Genomic DNA, 26,865 nt, shown 5'->3' with positions numbered 1-26,865 from the left:
GAACAGGTGAATCCAAGTGAAAGCTGTGATCACTTACTGATGTCACTTGTTAAAGTCACTTCAAATCAATGTAGATGAAGGGGAGGACAGGTTAAAAAAGGGATTTTTAAGCCTTGAGACAATTGAGACATGGATTGTGTATGTGTGCCATTGATGTTGAATGTGCAAGAAAAAAATATTGAAGTGCCTTTAAACAGAGTATGGTAGTAGGTGCCAGGAGCTCCAGTTTGTCTCAAGAACTGAACCCTAACACGACATCCAGCCAACTTGACAAAACTGTGGGAAGCATTGAGTCAACATGGGCCAGCATCCCTGTGGAACACTTGACACTTTGTAGAGTCCATGCACCAAGAAATTGAGGCTGTTCTGAGGGAAAAGGGGGGTGGGGGCAACTCAACATTAGGAAAGTGTTCTTAATATTTTGTGCACTCAGAGTATACAGGTAAGTCTGTATTCTTGAGGTCGAAGATCAAAGTTCTGTCAATCTAAACATTCTGAAAATGTGTCTGATGGATAGCTATGAATCTAATATTTCCAATGATATATGATTAAAGGGTAAACATGAGTAATAACCTGATGTACTGTATGCTGACGTTGTCATAGGGTAAAACCTCTATGGGAAAACTGAATGGGATGGAGGGATGAATAGAAATAGTGATAAAACACAGAAAGCTACCATTGCTGCAATGATAGAACACATTCAACTCCAGGGACATAGATCTTTAAAAAAAACACTATGAGACATTTTCACCCCAAGTGAGACAACCGAGCCCCCTGGCTCATTGACTATAAGGCCTACAGATTAATTCTGTTTCTTTTTTATCATTGTGTCTGTGTGTGTGTGTATATAAATATATATAGAAAATTCTACAGGCGTGTATATTTCAATAATTATGTTATTTTACTTTTAGAAGTGTGTGTATTGTTGTATTTTGTTAGATATTACTGCACTGTTGAAGCTAGGAACACAAGCATTTCTACACCCGCAATAACATCTGCTAAATATGTGTATGTGACAAGTACAATTTGAAGATTAGAGTGTGTGTTTGTGTTTGAGTACAGGTGCATAGGTTTGTGTGTGTGGGTTTGTAATTGGTGGAGGGTGGTATGTGCATTAACATTAGTGAAGTACCACATAAAACATTAGTTTAGGTGTTATTACATAATCGGTTGAAGTAATTATGTTATTCATTTAAAACGTTGTTACTCACCTGATTACATAACTTATTACATTAAGTGGAAAAAGTTATCATATTAACCAAGAAGATATTACATTTACTGGTTTTATTACATTATAAATGTAAAAGTTATTACATTAACCGTTGTTACAAGACAGCATACACAGTTCTTTCCTTGACCTCATGAATATTATTATTCAATGCGTCATTGATTAGTTTTAGGATCCTTTTAAATGAATGTAGATATATATTTTTTTTAAATGAAAGTGATAAATTCTTGTTAAGAAGATAATTTATTTAATATATTGATCAATTGAATAAATGAATATACACCTATTGTTGAAACATTATTCTACATAATGACATGTAATAATAATAGTATCATGGGTAGATGAAAGATACAATTATCAACACCCGCCCACACAAACAGGTTCACTATGAAATTTTCTATAATAACATAATCCATTTAGATCAATGTGTGATATTACATAGACACAGGGGAGACCTGATCCTAGATCAGAGCTGCATATTATGCTCCACAGAGGTTACCATGGTGATCAGACTAAGTTATCTGTTTAAGAATGGGAGATAGATATGACTGTTCACTAGATGTTTTCTATTGATCATTTATTTATGGATCTGAAACCGGTGCCGGAGAGGAGGGAGATGAAATATGGCATGTTTTTGTTTTCTGGTGGGTTTTTTTCTTCCATTGGACCTAAATTAACAAAGCTTTTCCCACCTAGACAGTCATAAGGTTCCTTCTCCAGTGTGTGTTCACTGACGTGAATAAAGGGTCCCTGACTGACTGAAGCGCTTCCCACACTGATCACAGATATAAGGCTTCTTTCTCTCCAGTGTGTGTTAGCTTGTGTTTAGTCAGGGAGAAAGTTTGAGAAAAGCTCTTTCCACACTGATCACAGCTATAAGGTTTCTCTCCGGTGTGTGTTCGCTGGTGTCTAGTCAGGGTGGAAGCTCGAGCAAAGCTTTTTCCACATAGACAGACGTAAGGTCTCCCTCCAGTGTGTGTTAGCTTGTGTGTAGTCAGCTCTCCTGACTGATTGAATCTCTTCCCACATTGATCACAGCTATAAGGCCTCTGTCCAGTGTGTCTTCGCTGGTGTGTAGTCAGCTCTCCTGACTGATTGAATCTCTTCCCACATTGATCACAGCTATAAGGCCTCTCTCCAGTGTGTGTTCGCTGGTGTGTAGTCAGGTGTCCTGACTGATTGAAGCTCTTCCTACACTGTTCACAGCTATAAGGTTTCTCTCCAGTGTGTAAACGCTTGTGTATGGTCAGGCCTCCTGAATTAGCAAAGCTTTTCCCACAATCAAGGCAGGGGTAAGGCCTCTCCCCTGTATGAATTTTCAGATGATATTTTAAGGCATTAGATGCAGTAAAACCCCTCCCACACTGAGAGCAGCAGAACAGTTTCTCTCCAGTGTGAATCTGTTGGTGAATTAAGGACCTCAGTCTAGTAAAACTCTTCCCAAAGTCAGAGTAACAGTGGTGAGGTTTCTTCACTGTACTTCTCTGCTGGTTTTTCTTGAGGTGATCTGATCTGGAGAGATTCTTCTCTGCCTCTTCAGCAACATGTTGTTCAGGCTCCCCAGATGATAAGTCCCTTCCACCGAAAGAGCGATGGTTATGGGAGTCCCCTTTGAAACAAAATACATTGAGTTGCTAGGTTTTGGAAATATGGGTCCATAAATAAATATTATACAAATAATATAGCAACATACACTCAGCGGACAGTTTATTCGGTCCACCCCCTTTCACAAAAATGGATCGTTCCTACATACAGTGGGTCACGTGGCTGTGAGTCCATTGACCCATCCAGCCTGGTGTCAACGGTACAGGCTAGTCGAGGTGGTGATCTGGTGTGGAGAATGTTTTCCAGGCACACGTTAGGTCCCTTGATACCAATTGAGCATCGATTGAATGCTACAACGTATCTGAACATTGTTGCTGACCAAACCCAATAGAGTATCTTTGGGATGAGATGAAAAGGGCTGTTAGCTGCATGAATGTGCAGCCGTCCAATCTGCAGCAACTGCGTAATGCCATCGCGTTAGAATGGACCAACATCCCTGGGGAACGTTTGACACCTTGTAGAATCAATGCACCAAAGAATTCAGGTTGTTCTGGAGGCAAAGGAGGGTCCGACCCAGTACTAGATGGGTGTACCTAACAATCTGGTAACTGAGTGTATATTTTTATCAAATCAACAGAAGTTGCAGAAGCAGATTGCAGTCTCATCCACACACCCCATTGTTCTTACTTGATGAAATCAAATCTCCCTCCTCCTCGTGTCCTTCTCTCACAGTTCCACTCTGCCCTGGTGTTTTCCTGCAGTCGACCAGCCTCACAGACACCCTCTTCAGACCCAGCAGTAAGGTGCTACCAGGAGAGTTGCGACCCGGGGACTCTGGCAGGGTGGAGGGGGATGGGCTAGCTCTGTCCTGGTGACCACAGAAAGTATTGTACATAGAATATCATTAGACCAAACATTTTATTACTTTAGTCTAAATCTCTGATTGACAGGAGGTATTATAAGGACGCACCATTCTCCTGAAGTGTGCAATCGTTCACTACTTTAAACATATGTAGTTTCTCAATCACGTCGGCCAATTTTTCAAATGGAAGTGGTATATATTTTTGTAACATCCAGTCTTATGTTCAGAACCTTTGATTCAACATTCAGTGGAGTTGAACACATCTTTCACCCTGAGTTAATCTTGGTTAACACAGAATTTAAGTGTCACGTAATTGGTCAGTCACTCGATTAAGTTCTGGGTTCATACATATTGGGAGAGATTAGGAGATGCTAGAACGAGGAGCAGAACCGGAATGAGAAGCTCCCCCGTCTCTCAAGATACGGGCCGAATGCCCCCTCCCCTTCCAAAATTTGAAAGACGGTAACACCTGCTAAATCATGATTAGTTCAAATAACCTGTGATGAAAAACCTAAAACACCAGAACTATTGCTGCTAGTTATCCCACTTGGAGCATGTTGAGAAAAATGTCAGTCTCATAGTTTCAGTATCCTTATACAGTACATACATAGAAGAAACCATCAGATATGGGGTATTGTGGCATGTAGTAGAAACCTACAGTAAAAAGGTATATTGGTGTAGCCTGGTGAAATTTCTGCCCCATGCAACATTGCTCAGATCCACTTTTCTATGTGACTTGTTACTGTAACAGCATCCTCATCTAAAATCGTTGGCTTACAGCGTATCAACAACATTCAGATAATGAATGGATTAAACTAATTTATTTCAGTACTTTTTAAAAAACTACACACTATATAATTCTGGTTTCGTAGTTCAGTTTTTAGCAGTTTAAAAACAAATGACAGGAAAATATTTTCAAAATGAATCAATTGAAAATGTGCTAAGTTTGAAACAGATTTTTGTGCTTAAAGTTGTGAAAATGTACCACATACTTGTGAAAATTGTACCAAAGAGAAACATAATTAGATTGATGGAGTCATGGGCTAGTGGGTGTATCCACCATATGTTTTATACCAGTCATTTCATTTCCAATCAGTGAAGGGAAGTGAATAAGTGCACACTTTGGAAGGACAGAAAGACAATTAGGGATTTGTTAACATAGTATCTAGGCAGAAGTGGAGCTAGCGTGAGGGCCATGGGTTTGATGTTAGCCTACCATTATTTAACCCTATAAAACATTATTTAAAAATATAAAACATGGTCAATTTAAATGATTAAATTCCATCCTGGAATTGGTCTAGGCGGTTGTTGCTTATTTTATAAAGCAATGTACCCTACAGATGTCTGTCAGTATACCTCCTTGAGGGGTCCCCTGGGACTGGTGGCTGCACTGCTGGTTGGGGAAGGACCAGGGTCTTCAAAATGATTCATTTATTTAGTAAGATATTTATCAAGTTAATAGTTTAAATTAAGTTAACACACTGCCGGTACTTGAGGTAGACCTATACAAGAAGAATCCAACAATGATGCATGTTGTCTACATTTTAAAAAGCCTAATACATCTTAAGGCAGGAATTAAGAAACATTAGGAAACGGAAAACATTCCAAAGAACAGGATAGCATATTCTGAGTTTGAACATACTCAGCGATATGATGTAGGCTATATGCACAAAGTAATCGGCTACATTTCAGCAATCACCAAAAACGTTGAAGTGCGAGACTAAACTAGCTAGCTTGCCTTCAGCTGACTGGTGTTAACTAACTAGCTACAGAGGCTAGCTGCTGGACTTTGGACAAGCAAGCTAACATTAGCTAATAGCAGCTGTATTGTTGCCAAGATGCTGACCCGTTCAGATAGAACTCTGAGATTTTCCTGAAAAGAAATGAGCAGTGTCAGAAAAGCTACAAAAGGGTCGCACATCGTTGGTTCTTAATGGACAGAAATGTGCACGTGAGAGCGATACATTATACATGTAATAAAAACTGTTGCAGATGCAAAGTTAAACATTTAAGTCCAATGGTCACGTTATGGAAGCTATGGTGCTGTTTTAATCCGATGAAAAAAAATCTGCTAAATAGGCACAGGAAATAATGAAAACTCACTACTATAATATAATGGAATATAACACAAAATATTAAATAATACTTGTCCAAATGAAATGTTTTACCAGTGCATAGCGAGATGCGCATCTCAGTTACTTCTCAGGAAGATTAATCATTTCAAAATTGGTTATTAACTAGCTGGCCTGGCGCATCCTTGACAATGAATGGAAATTAGGCTAGCGAGCAAGCATTTTAGCCAGGTAGCCTAGGACAACAAAACAGAGTGGTAGACCGTTCAGGGAACATGAAAGAGGAGGATGGCATTAGCGTTTCTCTACAAATTGGGTGCGTGAACATGTTTTTTTTTCTACTTGCACTCACACACAGATATCAGTACCATTGATAGACATATTTAGCTTAGGTTTATCGGACTAAATCGTTTTTGGTATCTTTTAGTTGTCAATTTAGTAGACTAAGCATTGGTGATTAGACGTTGTTGAAGTTGAAATGGTGTTTAAATAGTGGAGGCAGCCCCTGTTTTCTTTGCGACTTGAGGTAACTCTAAATCAATAGTTGTTTAAAAGTGCGATTTAAAAAAAAATATATACTTTATTTATCTAGGCAAGTAAATTACATGCAAAATGTTTTGTGCTCTCCGTCTTTGTAATCCTTCTAACCCCCCCGTAAAAGTAATCCTTCTACCCCCCCCCGTAAAATATTTAGATGCACTATTGTAAAGTGGTTGTTCCACTGGATATTATAAGGTGAATGCACCAATTTGTAAGTCGCTCTGGATAAGAGCGTCTGCTAAATGACTTAAATGTAAAAATGTAAATGTCTTGTATCGGCTGTGTCAAGGCTTATGAACTAACAGCATCAAACAACACAATCACAACACATAGGCTGTAATGTATTTTTTTCTGGATTGGCTTCCATGTAAACAACATTCTAGCTTATTTCTCCATGGTTCTGACTTTACCTGCTCGTTGCCTTGTATCAATCTGTGTGCGTTAGGCTAGTAGGCTACTTTGCTGAAGGACAAAACAACCCTGGTGTTTATTACCATCATTGTTTATTTTGTCCAGCTGTTCATATGGAATGAATGGATATGGAAGATCAAAGATGATAACTAGGCCAATACATTTTATACTATTAATAAAAGTAAACCAAACGTACCCGATCCATCGTCGAAGATATTATTTCATCAGCGTTTCTTTAAATAAAAAAACATGAAAGTTAGTGTACTGCACTCTAGTTATTCTTTGTCACAGAATTCATAGAAAGAACAGCTAGACCAGAGCAATCAAACGTAATTGTAAATATCACAACTCGACTTAAATTGTGACAAATAAATGTCTGATGTAGGCTAATCTTACTTCAGAAAGATCCTGGATAAGATTTTACATGATCTATTAGAGTCAATAAAACGTTCAACACCCTATCCACCAAGAATCATGTTATCGTCTAACTCTACCTGAGTCTGTTGGAACAACGTCCTCTTCGACAGTCCAGATAGTTGTAATTCTCTGAGGACCAGTAAGGGAAGCCTATAAAATACCAGACTGATTACAGCAGAGCTATACGTGCAGCAAACCAGTAAAACCCGATGTATGTTCAATCCGACCTCTGCAGTGGCCATGCAGCATTTACAGCAAGTCAACCTCCGCAGTTGTCAGTGCATTCATACTTCTTCCGCTTCACGAAAGCTGTGGTGAAGGAAGTAGTCTTCTTCTTCTTTGGTATTATGGCGGTCCGCATACAATTGTTATAGATGCATGCCGCTGCCTACTGTATTGGCTGTGTATCAGCCTACTGCTCTCTGCAGTCTGAATTCATTACGCTTTGGGAAAAACCAACTAACTAATGCTGCACGGTGGAGGAAAAAATACCTAATCGTCATACTTGAGTAAAAGTAAAGATATCTTAATAGAAAATGACTAAAGTAAAAGTTGAAGTCAACCAGTAAAATACAATTTGAGTAAAAGTCTAAAAGTCTTTAGTTTTAAATATACTTAAGTATCAAAAGTAAGTGTAATTGCTCAAATTTAATTAAGTATCAAAAGTAAAACTATGAATCATTTCAAATGCCTTCTATTAAGTAAACCAGACAGCTCAATTATTTATTTTACAGATAGCCAGTGGCACACAACACAATTTACAAACAAATAATTTGTATTTCATGAGTCTGCTTGATCAGAGGCAGTAGGGATGACCTCTTGATTAGTGCGTGAGTTGAACCATTTTCCTGTCCTGCTTAGCATTCCAAATGTAATGAGTTCTTTTGGGTGTCAGGGAAAATGTATGGAGTAAAAAGTACATTATTTTCTTTAGGAATGTAGTGAAGTAAAAGTTGTCAAAAATTAAAATAGTTAAGTACAGATAACCCCAAAAAACAACTTAAGTAGTACTTTAAAGTATTTTTACTTAAGTATTTTACACCACTGACCCTACACCCATTAAAACCTCATCATTATTCCACTACTTTGGCCCTCTGATCCTACACCAGGCCAGCAGCCTGGGAGGACGGGACCTTATCGTTCAAAACACCTTGTAACTCTTCTGCAGTAAAATCTCATACTCCCAAGTACTTCTCTGCAGCTGCCACCACAACATCTATGCGCTGTGATTTACGTTCTATTGCTGCAGTACAATTGACAACCATGGCCATGAATGCGAAAAAACCCCGTTAAAAAACAAACTTCGTGAAGCATGTTATTCTTATCACTCTCTGACCTCGGCCTAATCACAGAGATCTTCTCAGAATCCTTCACCCTGGACCCATCTTCCTCTAGTACTCTCTTCACTGCCTCAGCATACAACACCTTATGCACTACTGTGATCCTGGTAACCTCAACCTGTCTTTCTCTCACCGGACACGTCTGACCTCCAGCACCATGTGTACCCCTACAGTTTACACACACAACTTTTTACATCAATAGTACACATTCCTTTCTCTCAGGTCCTCCTGCACACTTCTCACATCTAGGAATCTCCCTGAGTCACACTGCTGGAAGGAAGTAGTCAAGGAAGGGAGTTTGTGTTTATACAGGATGTACCGCCCCCCACCTACCATCAACCAATCATGTCAGTGTGGTGCTACAGTGGCCAGAAAAAGTATGTGAACCCTTTGGAATTCCCTGTATTTCTGCATAAATTGGTCATACAATTTGATCTGATCTTCATCTAAGTCACAACAATAGACAGTCTGCTTAAACTAATAACACACAAACAGTTATACGTTTTCATGTCTTTATTGAACACACCATGTAAACGTTCACAGTACAGGGTGGGAAATGTATGTGAACCCTTGTATTTAATAACTGGTTGACCCTCCTTTGGCAGTAATAACCTCAACCAAATGTTTTCTGTAGTTGTGGATCAGACCTGCACAACGGTCAGGAGGAATTTTGGACCATTCCTCTTTACAAAAAACTGTTTCAGCTCAGCAATATTCTTTGGATGTCTGGTGTGAACCGCTCTCGAGGTCATGCCACAGCATCTCAATCGGGTTCAGGTCAGGACTCTGACTGGGCCACTCCAGAAAGCATATTTTCTTCTGTTGAAGCCATTCTGTTGTTCATTGACTTCTGTGTTTTGGGTCATTGTCCTGTTGCGTCACCCAACTTCTGTTGAGCTTCAATTGGCTGACAGAGCATTACATTCTCCTGCAAAATGTTTTGATAAAATTAATTCCCAAGTTTTCCGTTGATGATAGCAAGCTGTCCAGGCACTGAGGCAACAAAGTAGCCCCAAACCATGATGCTCCCTCCAAATCAAATTAAAGTTTGTCACATGCGCCGAATACAACAGGTGTAGACCTTACAGTGAAATGCTTACTAAGCAACAGTGCAATTAAAAATAAAAAAAAATTAATAAAAATGGATTAGATGAACAATAGGTAAGTAAAGACATAACAGTAAAAAGACAGTGAAAAATAACAGTAGCAAGGCTATATACAGTAGTGAGGCTATATACAGGCACCAGTTAGTCAGGCTGATTGAGGTAATATGTACATGTAGATATGGTTAAAGTGACTATGCATATATGATAAACAGAGAGTAGCAGTTACAGTTAAGATGAGGTTTTGATGTCGGTGTGCTGTGCCTTTTTATCCCTCCACACAGTGTTGTGTGTTCCTTCCAAACAACTCAACTTTAGTTTCATCTGTCCACAGAATATTTTGTCAGTAGCGCTGTGAAACATCAAGGGGCACTTTTGCAAACTTCAGACGTGCAGCAATGTTTTTTTTGGACAGCAGAGGCTTCTTCTGTGGTGTCCTCTCATGAACACCATTCTTGTTTCGTTTTTTACGTATCGTAGACTCGTCAGAGATGTTAGCATGATCAGAGATTTCTGTAAGTCTTTAGCTGACACTCTAGGATTCTTCTTAACCTCATTGAGCATTCTACGCTGCGCTCTCGCAGTCATCTTTGCAGGACGGCCACTCCTAGGGAGAGTGGAAACAGTGCTCTACTTTCTCCATTTATAGACAATTTGTCTTACAGTGGACTGATGAATATCAAGGCGTTTAAAGATACTTCTGTAACACTTTCCAGCTTTATGCAAGTCAACAATTCTTTATCTTAGGTCTTCTGAGATCTCTTTTGTTCGAGGCATGGATCACATTAGGCAATGCTTCTTGTGAATAGCAAACTCAAATTTTGTTTGTTTTTTATAGGGCAAGGCAGCTCTAACCAACATATCCAATCTCGTCTCATTGATTGGTCTCCAATTAGCTTTTGGAGAAGTGATTAGCCTAGTGGTTCACACACCTTTTCCAACCTACATTGTGAATGTTTAAATGATGTGTTCAATAAAGACATGAAAACATATAATTGTTTGTGTGTTATTAGTTTAAGCAGACTGTTTGTCTATTCTTGTGACTTAGATGAAGAACCGATCAAATTGTATTACCAAGTTATGCAGAAATCCAGGTAATTCCAAAGGGTTCAACATACTTTTCTGGCCACTGTATACGGCGCTATAGAGCATGCCAGCCTGTAGTCCTAAATCCCAGAAATTAGTTACCTTGTTATAGGTTTTGTTCTATGAGATAGTTAATGAGTTATGAAACCTAATTTTAAAAAAAGCTATTACATAAATCCTTAAAAATTCACAAAAAGTTACATTAGCTGATAAAGACTCTCAGAACAAAACGTATAACATCTCCTAAACCTGTTTCCCACAGACCTTATTTTGGGCATTTATCCAAAAACGCAATTCATTTTCCCCATGGCTTTGTCCAAAGAACTGGCAAAATTAGTGCCTATAAAAAGATGTCATCACTACTTCTCTCTATAGAGCCCGACCATGGGCGTGTCATAATACCCGTAAAACCTAGTGGTCAAGCAGGGAAATGGTTCCAATAGTTTTTCCACCATTACATTTTTCCCATAGGGGATTTTAGAAACACTTAAAATAAGGGCTGTGTTTCGTGTAGGCCTACCCTGGTGAGACATGTAAAATCACTCTCAGACAAGGTGACTTTTAATCAATATACTATAACATTTATCGATTTAAATCAATGTTTGATAGTGCATGGACACAGGGGAAACCTGCTCCTAGATCAGAGCTGCATATTATAGATGCGGTAAAGGAGTCAATGGAACGAAGACCGTTCAACAAATCTGATCTAACAAAGTGGATATTTGTCAAATCGTCATGATTTACAGTGCAGCCGGAAAGTAATCAGACTACGGCTATCCCGACCAAAAAATAATCTCTAGACCAAAATTCATCTGTTCTTTTAACCAATCCATTTGATCTAAATGTTTCAATGTGTATTTTTCAATTTGTAGTGTTAATGTGTTTTAATAAAATCAACTATATGCACTGAGGTTGTCTGATGCTTTAAGCTTACGGTTTGATGAAATAAGGCAAATGCCTCAAGGGCACCAGAGATCTAGATAACCAGAAGAAGGAAAAACGTAACCTGACACAACTATTCTCCTCCTGCTCTTGGGTCCGACCCGAAACTTGTGCTAGCGAACTTGCAACACTTTCTAAAATATTCTGGACCCTCAGTTTCCTGTTCCAATGAGCTCTGGACAGACACAGCTGTAGACTATTTGTGCAAGGGATAAGAAACTTGGGCAGGAGCTCACCGGAGCTGGGTACTGGCACCGCAAATGTTTGTCTTGTAGAATATTAGCTCCAAAGTATTGTGGAGTTTCTGCACCAAAATATAAACAGTACCAGCACCCAAAATGAGTACCGGAACCTGTTTCAGTCCAAGTCAAGCAATGATAAGTTTGACGTTTCCACTGGATCAGAGCATCACATTTTTCCCTTTCACACTATGTGGTTATTGAAAAAGGGAGATCGCTGGAAAGATTTTTCAAATACAAATGAGTAACTATTTTAATTCTCAACGGATGTAAAAACAGACTTTGTTTGCTTGCCGTTTGAGGTGAAGAAAACATTACTTTGAGAAGATCAACAGGTCATTAGTGATGGTGTGTTAAGCCAATCAGAAATACTCTCCCCAAAATGGGCACATTTATATACAAATTTGCCCGCAGGCCAGGTAGCCTATAGGCCTACTTCTATGCATGCGCATTCCTTACTCAACATTGACAGGAGCGCTCCAAACAAAAGACTGACTAAATTGACAAAACTCATAAATGGAATGAAATAAAGAAAAACTTGTTTCCCTCAAGTACAGCATAGGTTGTGCGGTCTGCAAACAACGTGTCGACTCCGACAATAATACCACGAAGACTGGAATAATTATTGAATGCATTAACAGAAATTACTGTAACCAAAGTAATAAACATTGTATATTAGAAATTACAGGAATTAAATGTTAGAATGTACTACTGGTGATATGTAATGGGGAAGTGATATCAAATGCAAACAATTCACACGATGAAGTTATGAAACAATGAATGTGCACAAATTGGCAGGAGAGAACGCATTCTAGAGAGAAGGGCATTGTGCATCTGGGCACTGCATGGTCAATCCGACATCTGCATTGGCCATGCAGCATTTATTGTGATACGACCTCAGTAGAAGTCAGGGAATTCATACTTCTTGCACTTCGCAAAGCAGTGCAGAGCGGTTTGTGTTTTCTACAGGATGTACCCCCCACACACACATTTTTACATTACAGCCTTATTCTGAAATGGAATAGTCTTGGTGGTTCCAAACTTCTTCCATTTCAGAATGATGGAGGCCACTGTGTCCTTGGGGACCATCAATGCTGCAGACATGTTTTGGTTCCTTCCTCAGATCTGTGCCTTGACACAATCCTGCCTCGGAGCTCTACGGACAATTCCTTCGACCTCATGGCTTGGTTTTTGCTCTGACATGAACTGCCAACTGTGGGACCTTATATAGACCGCTGTGTGCCTTTCCTAATCATGTCCAATCAACTGAATTTACCACAGGTAGACTCCAATCAAGTTGTAGAAACATCTCAATGGAAACAGGATGCACGAGCTCAAATTTGAGTCTCATAGCAACGGGTCTGAATACTGATTTACATAAGGTATGCATCTTCTTTTTTTTTTTATACATTTGCTAAAATTCCTACAATTTTCGCTTTGTCATTATTGGGTATTGTGTGTAGATTGAGGGGGGAAAAAGTATTTAATACATTTTAGAGTAAGGCTGTAACGTAACAAAATGGAAAATAGTCAAGGGGTATGAATACTTTCCGAATGCACTATGTATTGTAACAGCCTCACAATTTGATTACTTAAGTCCGATTTGGATATATTTGGCTGTTTTCGCAGGTAACATTTAAAAGTTGAGAAGTGACTTCTAAATGCTAACTCCAGTTAGTATAAACTGGTTAGCATAGCTAGCATACAGACATCGGTGGTGGTAGTCAATTATTTTTAACTGTAATGCAGTTGATTGGTGAAATTAACATTTATTGTTAGGGTTGACATCCATACAAGCATTATACTCTGATTTGTACCTCAATATATTGTGACATACTCATGTAAACAATAGTCTAAATGCAGGCTAATTTTGCTGGGGGGCAATGAAGAGATTCAGGATTATTCCCCCATGGCCCTTTTCTCCCACACATTTCCATGGCAATTCCATTGTTTTGCTCGAGTTCAATTGACTTCTTTACCGCATCTATGTTCCAAACAGGTTACCGTGGTGATCAGACTAAGTCAACTGTTTAAGAATGAGAGATGGATATGACTGTTCACTAGATGTTTTCTATTGATTCATTATTTAGGGATCTGGAACCGGATGGGAGAGAGTTGAAAGATGACACGTTTGTGCTTTCTGGTGTTTTCTCATTGGCCCTAAATGAACAAATATCTTTCCACATACACAGATATAAGGGTTCTCTCCAGTGTGTGTTCGCTGGTGTCTAGTCAGGTTCCCTGATTGACTGAAACTCTTCCCACACTGATCACAGCTATAAAGCCTCTGTCCAGTGTGTATTCGCTGGTGTCTAATTAGGTTCCCTGACTGACTAAAACTCTTCCCACACTGATCACAACTATAAGGCCGCTTTCCAGTGTGTGTTCGCTGGTGTGTAATCAGATCTCTTGACTGACTAAAACTCTTACCACATTGATCACAGCTGTAAGGTGTCTCTCCAGTGTGTGTTCGCTGGTGTGTAGTCAGGTTGGATGCTCGAGCAAAGCTCTTCCCACACTGATCACAGCTATAAGGCTTCTCTCCAGTGTGTGTTCGCTGGTGTCTAGTCAGGGACGAAGCGAGAGCAAAGCTCTTCCCACATTGACCACATTTATAAGGCTTCTCTCCAGTGTGTGTTCGCTGGTGTGTAGTCAGGTCTCCTGACTGAGTGAAGCTCTTCCCACACTGATAACAGACATAAGGCTTCTCTCCAGTGTGTATGCGCCGGTGTATAGTTAGATTTTCGGAAAGAGAAAAGCTCTTTCCACACTGATCACAGCTATAAGGCTTCTCTCCAGTGTGTACACGCTTGTGTATGGTTAGGGTTCCTGCATTAGCAAAGCTTTTCCCACAATCAAGGCAGGGATAAGGCTTCTCCCCTGTATGAATTCTCAGATGAGATTTTAAGGTGTTAGAAGCAGCGAAACTCTTCCCACACTGTGAACATCTATACGGATTCTCTCCTGTATGGATTCTTTGGTGTAACTTAAGACCTCCTGGACAGGTGAAACTCTTCCCACACTGAGAGCAGCAGTACGGTTTCTCTCCAGTGTGAATCCGCTGGTGAATAATGAAGCCACTCCGTCTAGTGAAACTCTTCCCACAGTCAGAGCAGCAGTGGTGAGGTTTCTTCCCTAAACCTCTCTGCTGGGGTTTGAGTTGTTCTGATCTGTAGAGACTCTTCTTTGCCTCGTCAGCAACATGATGTTGAGGCTCCCCAGATGATAAGCCCCTCCCACTGAGAGAATGACAGTTAGGGGTGTCCCCTGTGAAGCAAAGACATTGAATAACTAGGTTTTGCAAGCCATAAACAATTATGACCTTCAATATAAACATAACTGCCAAAATAAAGGAAACACTTGAGGAAATTAGGGTTCTGGCGGCTCTTATGGTGTTGGGTTAATTTTCCTGGCATGGTTTAGGTCAACCTATGGTTGATGACAATGCCCCCATCCACAGGGCATGAGTGTTCACTGAATGATTTAATGAGCATAAAAAAAAAGTTATTACTTTAACTACTGTTCCCTGAAGGAGAGAAACAAGGTACAGCTATAGGGAGTTCACGCACTAGCGCCCTCTACTGAGGAACATTAGAATCACGCTTGACAAGGCCAATGAACACCGTGCCACACCAGAAGTCCCACCTTTGCAGGTGATAAAACCAAGGTACCCGAGTCATTCCTTCAATTCAGTACCGCTCTTAAATCTGAACATGGCGGTGTGAGGCCCAACAACTGTTGTACTTTGTTTGCCTCTTTCATTGAACATTAGTTCTAGTCATAACTGTATGTTCCCTTTTAGTCAGGAAACTCAGGGGATCTGAAATCACGACCCAACACCAAATGAAATGGCCCACGGCAGACCACCTAGGGTTCCAACCCAACAACAAACCTGTGGCATCTGGGTATATTGCAAAACTGTGCACTGCCTTTCAACGACCCTCTCCCGTCCCAGCCTTAAGAACACTGTGGGATACGCTGGGGCAATGACATCCATGCGATAAAACCTCACAAAAGTGTGTGGTGATGCACAACTGGCCGCAGCACAAATATCCATCGCCCATGCGTTGGAGGTGAACCAAACACATGGGCGATTGGTTCTGAACTTGTAGACCTTAAGATGCCTGTTAAAGGGATGCAGGTCTAAAATGGGACAAAGTCCCACCCCTCTTGGGAACCAGGAAATACTGGCTGTACCAGCCATCCTGAGAGAAATTGCTTCCTTCTGGAGAAGAGATTTCCTCCCTCAAAATGGGCGCTTAGGCCTCAGGAAAACGCAACGTGATGGCGCCGCAAAAACTTAGGGGACTTGGAGACTATACTGCGACAGGGTAACACTAAGCCTGCACACCATTGGTCGACACAGACAGCAAGTCTCCTGTAAAGTGCAATCTGAAGGAGCAAAATGGAAACTTGTGGACTGGGAGAATGATTATTTTTCATGCCTCTTGACAACCCGAGTGTCTGACCGTGGGGAAGAGGCTCTTTATTAAGCTCACATCTGGAAGAAAACAATCTTGATACCCATGAACACCACAGAACTTAGGTGTTTGAGTTTCAAAGTCTGCCTGAAGCACAGTCTACTCTGGGTTCGCGGGGGGGGGGGGTGTTCAGTGACCATTGGACGTGCCACTTGAGGGTTACCGCTTTCACAATGATCATCTTGGGATGTTTCTCTCTCATCGTGATATGTGCGAGGGAGCTGCTGCTTTCCCCGCTCCGCAGAGGGACCAGCTTTCACTTTACCTTTAGGAGTAAAATGGAGCCTGTGCCAAGCAGACTGACGCTGGAGGAACAGGAGCAGACTTGGGTGTAGACCCAGAAGTCAGGGCAGCCAGCTTACTGCCGGGCCTTTGTCTGCAAATCCTCTCAAAGACAGTCCTGCCTTGGCAGAAAAGGAAGGAAGCCGTGAAGCGCCGTCTCCTGCATAGATGCCAAGGCCGAGCCGAACAACCCCGTAGGAGAAAGTGTCTCTGCCTGTCCAGCTGGTCTCTCTCCAGCGCCTAAGACAAAGTCAACCAGAGGTGGCGCTCTTCCACCACTGAAGCCCCCATGCTTCTCCCGAATGCTGAGACAGTGCAATGGAACATGCACAACACGAAATCAGCCGTAGAAGGAATCTCATCTAGGTGCTCTGTGTGGGGATCCACACAAGCTGCAACCCAGAAAAATAACAATACTTATTTGGGAGGGATTTGTTGGAATTAGCCATCCCTTTGTTAGCCAATGAGGCTAGGTAGACAGCTAGCTTCCCATCCAATGGAGGCATTGTGACAAGCCCCGACCCTTCCATACCCATGAAGTGTGAATACCCATGCAGCATAAGCTTGGCTGAATGCAGCTGAGTCTGAGGGGTATCCTACGAAGCAGGGTTGAGGTTCTGGTGACGCAACGCAATGCACTTCCACGCTGTTGCCGTACTGCTGTATTGTTTGTTGCTTCTTGGCTACCTGACACACTTTTTTGCTTCTTAATAACTATTTAAATCAAAGTCTGTATTTAAACAAGTTTACCAAGGTCTTAGTTTTGTCCTCACACAACTTTTATCTGGACATAGATCTGCAGGACCTTGTCCCCCCCCCCAAAAAAAGTGAAGTAACGTTATGCCTTCTTATTGCAGTCGCTGTACTCTTAATATAAAGGATAACTATTGCCTTATGGTGACGATAGCTGAGCTTGCAACTTGGCTTCGGACGCAATCGTTGGGCAAGTGTGGGAATTAATGATACACCGTCTGTGCCACCAGTAAATACAAGTAGTAGTGTTAAACCCCCTTCACAGTCCCCGCAGCCGAACAATTTTCTCATGGCTTCTGGGGAAAAAAATATTTTGGCATGCTCAACCGGTGTTGCTCATTCAGCCGATAGAAACTTTCATCTGGTTTTCCCCACTAAGCAACGAGTCGGAGTTAGAGCCTTCTCAGGTCTCTCCTCCACCCGTTACAGGGTCTGAGCCGCCGAAGCATCCCATCATTAGCTCTGACAAATTGAAAACCATAGTCATTAATGACTCCATTACCCACAATATCAGACTTAAAAGAGAATCATCCAGCGATCATACATTGTTCACCAGGGGGCAGGGCTACCGACGTAAAGGCTAATCTGAATATGGTGCTGGCTGAGGCTAAAACTGGCAAGTGTAGATGGTAAAGGCATCAACGATGGTAACCAGACTGTTTCATCCTAACAAGTGTAACATAACTTCAGCGTGCAACTTAGCTAAAAAGATGTGTTGGCATCAAGTAATTGTCTCTGGCCCCCTCCCAGAACCGGCCAGACACCACGTCGTCAACCAAACAGGAGCCCTGCACGATGCCGAAAGAGATATCAGCTGGCTCTACATCACTATGCTGGGAGGATAGCTCCATCTGATCCCACCACGAGCCCAGGTCCACCCCTGCATCCCGCAACTCAGACTCCGCCAAGGTACAGGCGCCCTGGGGAGGAAAATCACATTCGGTACAACAAAGCATTCTATGGAAGACGACACGTTTCTCTAGAGTGCTTAAACGCAGCCGGCAACAGTGGTCCCATGAGCCAGATCGATCCAGGGCAGCCCGAGCAGCCATCCAGTAGAGACATACAAGACTAAACTCGTGAGTATTATTCAAAGACATGGTGAAACCACATGATTGTGGGCAAGGTCGTGAACTCAAACCAGGCTTAACAACCTTCATAGACTCGTTCGTACTAGCCATCTTCCTTACAACCAGTTAGCCACGCTAAAAAGCCACAAGAATAACTAGCAAACATTTTGGTAGGAAACTTTACGAAACTAGATACCAAACTTTAACACACAACTTCCAGAAGGATGAGCATGCCCTAGTTAGTGGGGCAGTTAAGTTGGAATAAAGTCTGAAATTGCATTCCAATCTTTGTTTAGAAGAAATGTGTGAGATTGTTCTGCTCAGATCAAGATGAAGACCGGAAGAAATTGAAGGAATGACTCCGTGCCTTGGTAGGCGGGGATTCCGCTGAAGCACAGGGTATATTGGCCTTGTCAGGCGTGACTAATGTTCTTCATTTGAGTGCGCTAGCGCTCAAACTGCCCACAGCTGTATTGGGCCGAGTTTCCTGACTGAAAGGGAACGATGCAAATCATACGCCATGGCCGTCTGTTACCAGATCTCAACCTAATGGAACAGATTTTGGAGCGGCACCTCAGACAGCGTTTTCCACCACCAACAAAAAAACACAAAATCGTTTAATTTCTCATGGAAGAATGGTGTCGCATCCCTCCGATAGAGTTAGACACTTGTAGAATCTATGCCAAGCCACATTTAAGCTGTTCTGGTCTATTAAGGCACTATGTTGGTGTTTACTTTGGCAGTTACCGGTAGGTAGGTAGGTAGGTAGGTAGGTAGGTAGGTAGGTAGGTAGGTATATATAGTTTATCAATCAATGAGCAGTTAGAGAAGCAGATTGTAGTTTAATCAACACACATTGTTCTTACTTGATGAAATCAAATCTCCCTCCTCCTCGTGTCCTTCTCTCACAGTTCCACTCTGCCCTGGTGTTTTCCTGCAGTCGACCAGCCACACAGACACCCTCTTCAGACCCAGAAGTAAGGAGCTACCGGGAGACTTGTGACCAGGGGACTCCGGCAGGTTGGAGGGGGACAGGCTAGCTCTGTCCTGGTGACCACAGGAAGTATTGTACATAGAATATCATTAGACCAAACATTTTATTACTTTAGTGTTTAGTCTTAAATCTCTCTACAACATTGTTCCAAAAATGCAATTGAGAAACACTGTAATGGCACTTACTAATGAAGTTTGTAGTATTGACTGTCCCCATAAGACATTTTACCACTATAGCCGAGTTTACCATAGTTAAAATAAAATTGTATTGGTCATATGCGACGATTACAACAGGTATTCACCTTACAGCGAAATGCTTACAGTTGAAGTCAGAAGTTAACATAAACGAGTTTTAATGACTCCAACCTAAGTGATTCAACCATTCCACACATTTCTTGTCAACAAACTATAGTTTTGGCAAGTCGGTCATCTACTTTGTGCATGACAAGTCATTTTTCCAACAATTGTTTACAGACAGATTATTTCACTTATAATTCACTGTATCACAATTCCAGTGGGTCAAAAGTTTACATACACTAGGTTGACTGTGCCTTTAAACAGCTTGGAAAATTCCAGAAAATTGTCATGGCTTTAGAAGCTTCTGTTAGGCTAATTGACATCATTTGAGTCAATTGGAGGTGTACCTGTGGATGTATTTCAAGGCCTACCTTCAAACTCAGTGCCTCATTGCTTGACATCATGGGAAAATCAGAAGAAATCAATTGTAGACCTCCACAAGTCTGGTTCTTCCTTGGGAGCAATTTCCAATTGAAGGTACCACGTTCATCGGTACAAACAATAGTATGCAAGTATAAACACCATGGGACCACGCAGCCGTCATACCGCTCAGGAAGGAGACGTGTTCGGTCTCCTAGAGATGAACGTACTTTGGTGCAAAAAGTGCAAATCAATCCCAGAGCAACAGCAAAGGACCTTGTGAAGATGCTGGAGGAAACAGGTACAAAAGTATCTATGTCCACAGTAAAACGAGTCCTATATCGACATAACCTGAAAGGCTGCTCAGCAAGGAAGAAGCCACTGCTCCAAAACCACCATAAAAAAGCCAGACTACAGATTGCAACTGCACATGGGGACAAAGATATTTTTGGGAGAAATGTCCTCTGGTCTGATGAAACAAAAATTGAACTGTTTGGCCATAATGACCATCATTATGTTTGGAGGAAAAAGGGGGAGGCTTGCAAGCCGAAGAACACCATCCCAACCGTGAAGCACGGGGGTGGTGGCATCATGTTGTGGGGGTGCTTTGCTGTAGGAGGGACTGGTGCACTTCATAAAATAGATGGCATCATGAGGAAGGAAAATTATGTGGATATATTGAAGCAACATCTCAAGACATCAGTCAGGAAGTTAAAGCTTGGTCGAAAATGGGTCTTCCAAATGGACAATGACCCCAAGCATACTTCCAAAGTTGTGGCAAAATGGCTTAAGGACAACAAAGTCAAGATATTGGAGTGGCCATCACAAAGCCCTGACCTCAATCCTATAGAAAGTTTGTGGGCAGAACTGAAAAAGCGTGTGTGAGCAAGGAGGCCTACAAACCTGACTCAGTTACACCAGCTCTGTCAGGAGGAATGGGCCAAAATTCACCCAACTTATTGTGGGAAGCTTGTGGAAGGCTACCCGAAACGTTTGTCCCAAGTTAAACAATTTAAAGGCAATGCTACCAAATACTAATTGAGTATGTAAACTTCTGACCCACTGGGAATGTGATGAAAGAAAAGCTGAAATAAACCATTCTCACATTCTTAAAATAAAGTGGTGATCCTAACTCACCTAAAACAGGGAATTTTTACTAGGATTACATGTCAGGAATTGTGAAAAACTGAGTTTAAATGTAATTGGCTAAGGTGTATGTAAACTTCCGACTTCAACTGTACTTACAAGCCCCTAACCAACAATGCAGTTTAAAAAATAAGAATAAAAAATAAAAGTAACAAGTAACTGAAGAGCAGCAGTAAAATAACAATAGTGAGACTATATACAGGGGGTACCGGTACAGGGTCAATGTGCGGGGGCACCGGTTTATTCGAGGTAATATGTACATGTAGGTAGAGTTATTAAAGTGACTATGCAGAGATAATAACAGAGTAGCAGCGGCATAAAAAGGGGGGAGTGCAAATAGTCTGGGTAGCCATTTGATTAGATGTTCAGGAGTCTTATGGCTTGGGGGAAGAAGCTGTTTAGAAGCCTCTTGGACCTAGACTTGGTGCTCCAGTACCTTTTGAGGATCTGAGGACCCATGCCAAATCGTTTTAGTTTCCTGAGGGGGAATAGGTTTTGTTGTGCCCACTTCACGACTGTCTTGGTATGCTTGGACCATGTTAGTTTGTTGGTGATGTGGGCACCAAGGAACTTGAAGCTCTCATCCTGCTCCACTACAGCCCTGTCGATGAGAATGGGGGCGTGCTCGGTCCTCCATTTCTTGTAGCCCACAATCATCTCCTTTGTTTTGATTATGTTGAGGGAGAGGTTGTTTTCCTGGCACCACACAGCCAGGTCTTTGACCTCCGCCCTATAGGCTGTCTCGTCATTGTCGGTGATCAGACCTACCACTGTTGTGTCATCGGCAAACTTAATGATGGTGTTGGAGTCGTGCCTGGCCGTGCAGTCATGAGTGAACAGGGAGTACAGGAGAGGACTGAGCACGCACCCCTGAGGGGCCCGTGTTGAGGATTAGCGTGGCGGATGTGTTGTTACCTACCCTTACCACCTGGGGGCAGTCCGTCAGAAAGTCCAGGATCCAGTTGCAGAGGGAGGTGTTTAGTCTCAGGGTCCTTAGCTTATTGATGAGCTTTGAGGGCACTATGGTGTTGAACACTGAGCTGTCGTCAATGAATAGCATTCTCACATAGGTGTTCCTTTTGTCCAGGTGGGAAAGGGCAGTGTGGAGTGCAATAGAGATCGCATCATCTGTGGATTTATTAGGGCGGTATGCAAATTAGAGTGGGTCTAGGGTTTCTGGGATAATGGTGTTGTGAGCCATGACCAGCCTTTCAAAGCACTTCATGGCTACAGACGTGAGTGCTACAGGTTGGTAGTCATTTAGGCAGGTTACCTTAGTGTTCTTGGGCACAGGCACTATGTTGGTCTGCTTAAAACATGTTGGTATTACAGACTCGGACAGGGAGAGGTTGAAAATGTCAGTGAAGACACTTGCCAGTTGGTCAGCGCATGCTCGCAGTACACGTCCTGGTAATCTGTCTGGCCCTGCGGGTTTGTGAATGTTGACCTGTTTAAAGGTCGTACTCACATCGGAGGCGGAGAGCGTGATCACACAGTCGTCCAGAACTGCTGGTGCGGTCATGTATGTTTCAGTGTTATTTGCTTTGAAGCCAGCATAGAAGTAGTTTAGCTCGCCTGGAAGACTTGTGTCACTGGGCAGCTCTCGGCTGTGCTTCCCTTTGTAGTCTGTAATGGTTTGCAAGCCCTGCCACATCCGACGAGCGTCAGAGCCAGTGTAGTACGATTAGATCTTAGTCCTATATTGATGCTTTGCCTGTTTGATGGTTTGTCGGAGAGCATACTGGGATTTCTTATAAGGTTCTGGGTTAGAGTCCCACTCCTTGAAAGCGGCAGCTCTAGCCTTCAGCTCAGTGCGGATGTTGCCTGTAATCCATGGCTTCTGGTTGGGGTATGTACGTAGACACTGTGGGGACGACGTCGTCAATGCACTTATTGATGAAGACAATGACTGACGTGGTGTACTCCTCAATGCCATCGGAAGAATCCTGGAACATATTCCAGTCTGTGCTAGAAAAATAGTCATGTAGCTTAGCATCTGCTTCATCTAAACACTTTTTATTGACTGAGTCACTAGTGCTTCCTGCTTTCATTTTTGCTTGTAAGCAGGAATCAGGAGGATAGAATTATGGTCAGATTTTCCAAATGGAGGGCAAGGGAGAGCTTTGTCTCTGTGTGTGGAGTAAAGGTGGTCTAGAATTTTTTCCCCTCTGGTTGCACATTTAACATGCTGATGGAAATTTGGTAAAACAGATTTCAATTTCCCTGCATTAAAGTGCCCGGCCACTAGGAGCGCCGCCCCTGGATGAGCTTTTTCCTGTTTGCTTATGGCGGAATACAGCTCATTGAGTGCGGTCTTAGTGCCAGCATTGGTCTGTGGTGGTATGTAGACAGCTACCAAAAATACAGATGAAAACTAGGTAGAGTGTGGTCTAGAGCATATCATGAAATTAGAGGTCGACCGATTAATCGGAATGGCCGATTAATTAGGGCCGATTTCAAGTTTTCATAACAATCAAAAATCGGTATTTTTGGACGCCGATTTGGCCGATTTAACGGCCTAGGAACGGTGGGTTAACTGCCTTGTTCAGGGGCAGAACAACAGATAAAAATTTAAACAATTTTTTTTTTAAATCAGCCGATTAATCGGTATCAGCTTCTTTGGTCCTCCAATAAATCGGTATCGGCGGTGAAAAATCATAAATCGGTCGACCTCTAAATGAAATACTCTAACTCAGGCGAGCAAAACCTCAAGGCTACCTTAGATATCGTGCACCAGCTGTTGTTTACAAATATACATAGTCCATCACCCCTTGTCTTACCAGACGCCGCTGTCCTATCCTGCTGATACAGCGTATAACCAGCCTGTATGTTGATAATGTCGTCATTCAGCTACGACTCCGTGAAGCATAAGATATTAGTTTTGAATGTCCCGTTGGTAGTTTAATCTTCCTCGTAGGTCGTTGATTTTATTTTCCAACGATTGCACGTTAGCTAGTAGAACGGAAGGCAGAGGGGGTTTATTCGATCGCCTACGAATTCTCAGAAGGCAAACCACTTTTTCCTCTGTCTTCTTTTCATGCAAATGACAGGGATTTGGGCAAGTTCCCAGGATAGCAGTATGTCCTTCATGTCGGGCTCATCGGACTCTTTAAAGGAAAAAAAAGCTAATAATCACTGTTCTGATGTCCAGAAGGTATTTATTTTCGGTCAAAAGAGACAGTAGCAGCAACATTATGTACAAAATAAGTCAAACAAATAGTTCAACTGTAATGGCACATACTATAGAAGTTTGTAGTATTAACTGTCCCATAAGACATTGTACCACTATAGCCTAGTTACAAATAAATGTATGTGTACTATAATAACTTTGGAAATAATGGCATGTTTTTATCCATATTACTGTAGGGGAGAGTGTTGAGCCGGCCTTGTTTCTAGGAAACCATACACAAAATTAATACATTTGACCAAATATTTAGTAAGAGGTCATCATTTCATGGAGTCTGTGAAGAAAGAAAACATGAAAAAAAGTGGTAAGCAAGTTAGGTCCAAAAAACGGACTTTGACTTAGAGGTTTCATGGTGCTTGTATCTTAACCAAAGTTGACCATTTTAAGATCGTTCTATACATCAGTTGAGGTCTTTATAAGCGTCAATATGAGGTCCTAAACCTAGCATGAAAATGCATCCTTGTAGCTGTGTGGGCTAATATAGTCAAAATGTTTGCCTTGGGTAAGACTACTTTAAAGTGTGGGAGAGTGGGTTAAGTTTAGCAATGTTTTACATTCAGCATCACTACTTCAAGAGAAATAGTATTCTTTCTATATTTTTCAGCATTTATTATGGTATAGCCAATTTTGACTTGTATGGTTGTCATTAGTTACCACAGCCACAAATGACCTCTTCCTACATATTTGGTCACACAATTTTGTGCAAAGTTTCCTATAAACAAGGGGTGGCTCAACTTTACAATTATATTTCACAATTTTTACTCCAGTAATTTATAAATAAAATAATGTACTTTTTACTCAATACATTTTCCCTGACACCCAAAAGTACTAGTTACATTTCGAATGCTTAGCAGGACGGTACATTTAAAACCAAATACTTTTACTCCAGTAATATTTTACTGGGTGACTTTCACTTTTAGTCGAGTCATTTCTACTAAGATATCTTTACTCAAGTATGACTATTTAGTACATTTTCCACCACTGTCTAGCTAACGTTAGCTGTTCAAATGGAACGCATGGAAGTGGACGATCAAATGTGAAAACTAGGCCTAGACATTTCAAACACCACATTGACCACAGTAGGCCTACATTGCTAACAAATGGCAACCAAACTTACCCGATCCATTGTGGACGCTATTCTTTCTTCAACGTTTCTTCAAGAAATGTGTACGCTATAGCTACGTTGTTTGTCACAGCGTTCAAATAACTATTATGGCATTGTCGCAGGCAATTCAAGTCTACAACTGAAACAGCTAGATCAGAGCAATCAAACGTCTATTTAAATATCAAAACTGGATTCAAATTCATGTTGGCTAATCTTACTTCAGTAAAATCCTGGATAAGATGTTACCTAAGCTATAAAAGTCAAGAAAACATTAAACAACATCCCATTCACCAATAATCCTGTTCTCTGCTATTGTCTACCTGAAAGCCACTTGGATCAGATCTCTTCGAGAGTCCAGCCACAGATAGAACAATGACATACATATTTCACTGGAGGTCTAGTGTGAAGCATCCGGTTGGCGTTTCCACTCACTACCAAATATGGTGGTGAGAGGAAGCCCAGTGGCTGGCAGTGGGAGAAGATGGAACGAGATGGATTTGGCAGACATTTTTCTCATTTTCTAATCGATGAGACATTTGATCTCAATGCAGTTTTTTGTTTCCAAAACTAAAATATTTTACGAACAGGGAGGACTAACTTTGGTAGACTTTACCGTTTGCGAATTTTTTTAAAAAGTGCGTTGTTTAGGTGTGCATCGAATTGAGTTAATGCACACGCGCACTTAAGAGTAGGCGTTCCCTAACGGAAATATGCAAATACATGCTAGAACCAGCCAATGCTAGCTCGTGCTAGGCTCTGCCCACCTCTTGCTTGTTCTATTTGCTCACATTGGAAACGACAGGCTGTGGTCTATCTTGGGTTACTTATAAAAACATTGGTCCAGCGTGAAGTCCTTCTTCAACAGTATTTATGGCGGTCAGCAAACAAACGTTAGAGGTGCATGTTGCCACCTACTGTACAATCCATTATACTTGGTGATAGAATAAATACCTGCCAATTTAACCCTCATGAAAAACAGAACACTCCCAGCAATTCTTCTGCAGTAAAATCATGTAATCCCAAGTACTTCTCTGCAGCTGCCACCACAACATATTGTATGTGACTTAAATTCAATTTCTGCGGTACAGTTGATAGCAATGGTTATGAACACTAAGAAACCAACCTTACTGAAGCACATATTATTCCTATCACTCTCGAGGATCCCTTGCCCTGTACCCATCCTCCTCTACTACGCAAATCAAATCACATTTTATTGGTCACGTGCTCCAAATAGAAAAGGTGTAGACTTTACAGTGAAATGCTTACTTACGAGCCCATTCCTAACAATGAAGGGTTAAAAAAAAGTAAGATAAATATTTGCTAAATAAAAAAGGAGACACACTTTCACACTCTTCAAATATGCTGCTGCTACTCTGTTTATTATGTCCTGATGGACTAGTCCCTTT

General features: G+C 41.5%; 1 protein-coding gene across 12 annotated transcripts; it reads right to left on the bottom strand.

Annotated features, from left to right (window-relative positions):
• Positions 1 to 1,269: 1,269 nt before the first annotated feature.
• LOC106606292 (zinc finger protein 239) lies at positions 1,270 to 25,882 on the bottom strand. 12 transcript variants are annotated; one of them, XR_006770139.1, is made up of 6 exons: positions 25,472 to 25,871; positions 23,948 to 24,274; positions 19,238 to 19,418; positions 14,216 to 15,052; positions 3,447 to 3,641; positions 1,270 to 2,837 (listed from the first exon to the last, which is right to left on the bottom strand). XR_006770139.1 is itself a non-coding variant. In XM_045719751.1 (5 exons), exons 2-5 carry the CDS (start codon positions 24,011 to 24,013, stop codon positions 3,631 to 3,633), a joined length of 1,095 nt encoding a protein of 364 aa, XP_045575707.1. In that variant the 5' UTR covers positions 24,014 to 24,274; positions 25,472 to 25,871; the 3' UTR covers positions 1,270 to 3,630. The 12 variants fall into 12 exon arrangements, 9 of the variants coding, with proteins under 9 accessions (XP_045575707.1, XP_045575709.1, XP_045575710.1 ...); XR_006770138.1 differs by having other exon boundaries at positions 3,461 to 3,641; positions 25,472 to 25,870; XM_045719751.1 differs by having other exon boundaries at positions 1,270 to 3,641.
• Between the last annotated feature and the right edge of the window lie 983 nt (positions 25,883 to 26,865).

This window comes from Salmo salar, chromosome ssa06, assembly GCF_905237065.1.
Source record: "Salmo salar chromosome ssa06, Ssal_v3.1, whole genome shotgun sequence".
Classification (NCBI taxonomy): domain Eukaryota; kingdom Metazoa; phylum Chordata; class Actinopteri; order Salmoniformes; family Salmonidae; genus Salmo; species Salmo salar.
Note: the sequence above shows the minus strand (reverse complement) of the source record. Positions and strands in the feature narration are given on the sequence as shown.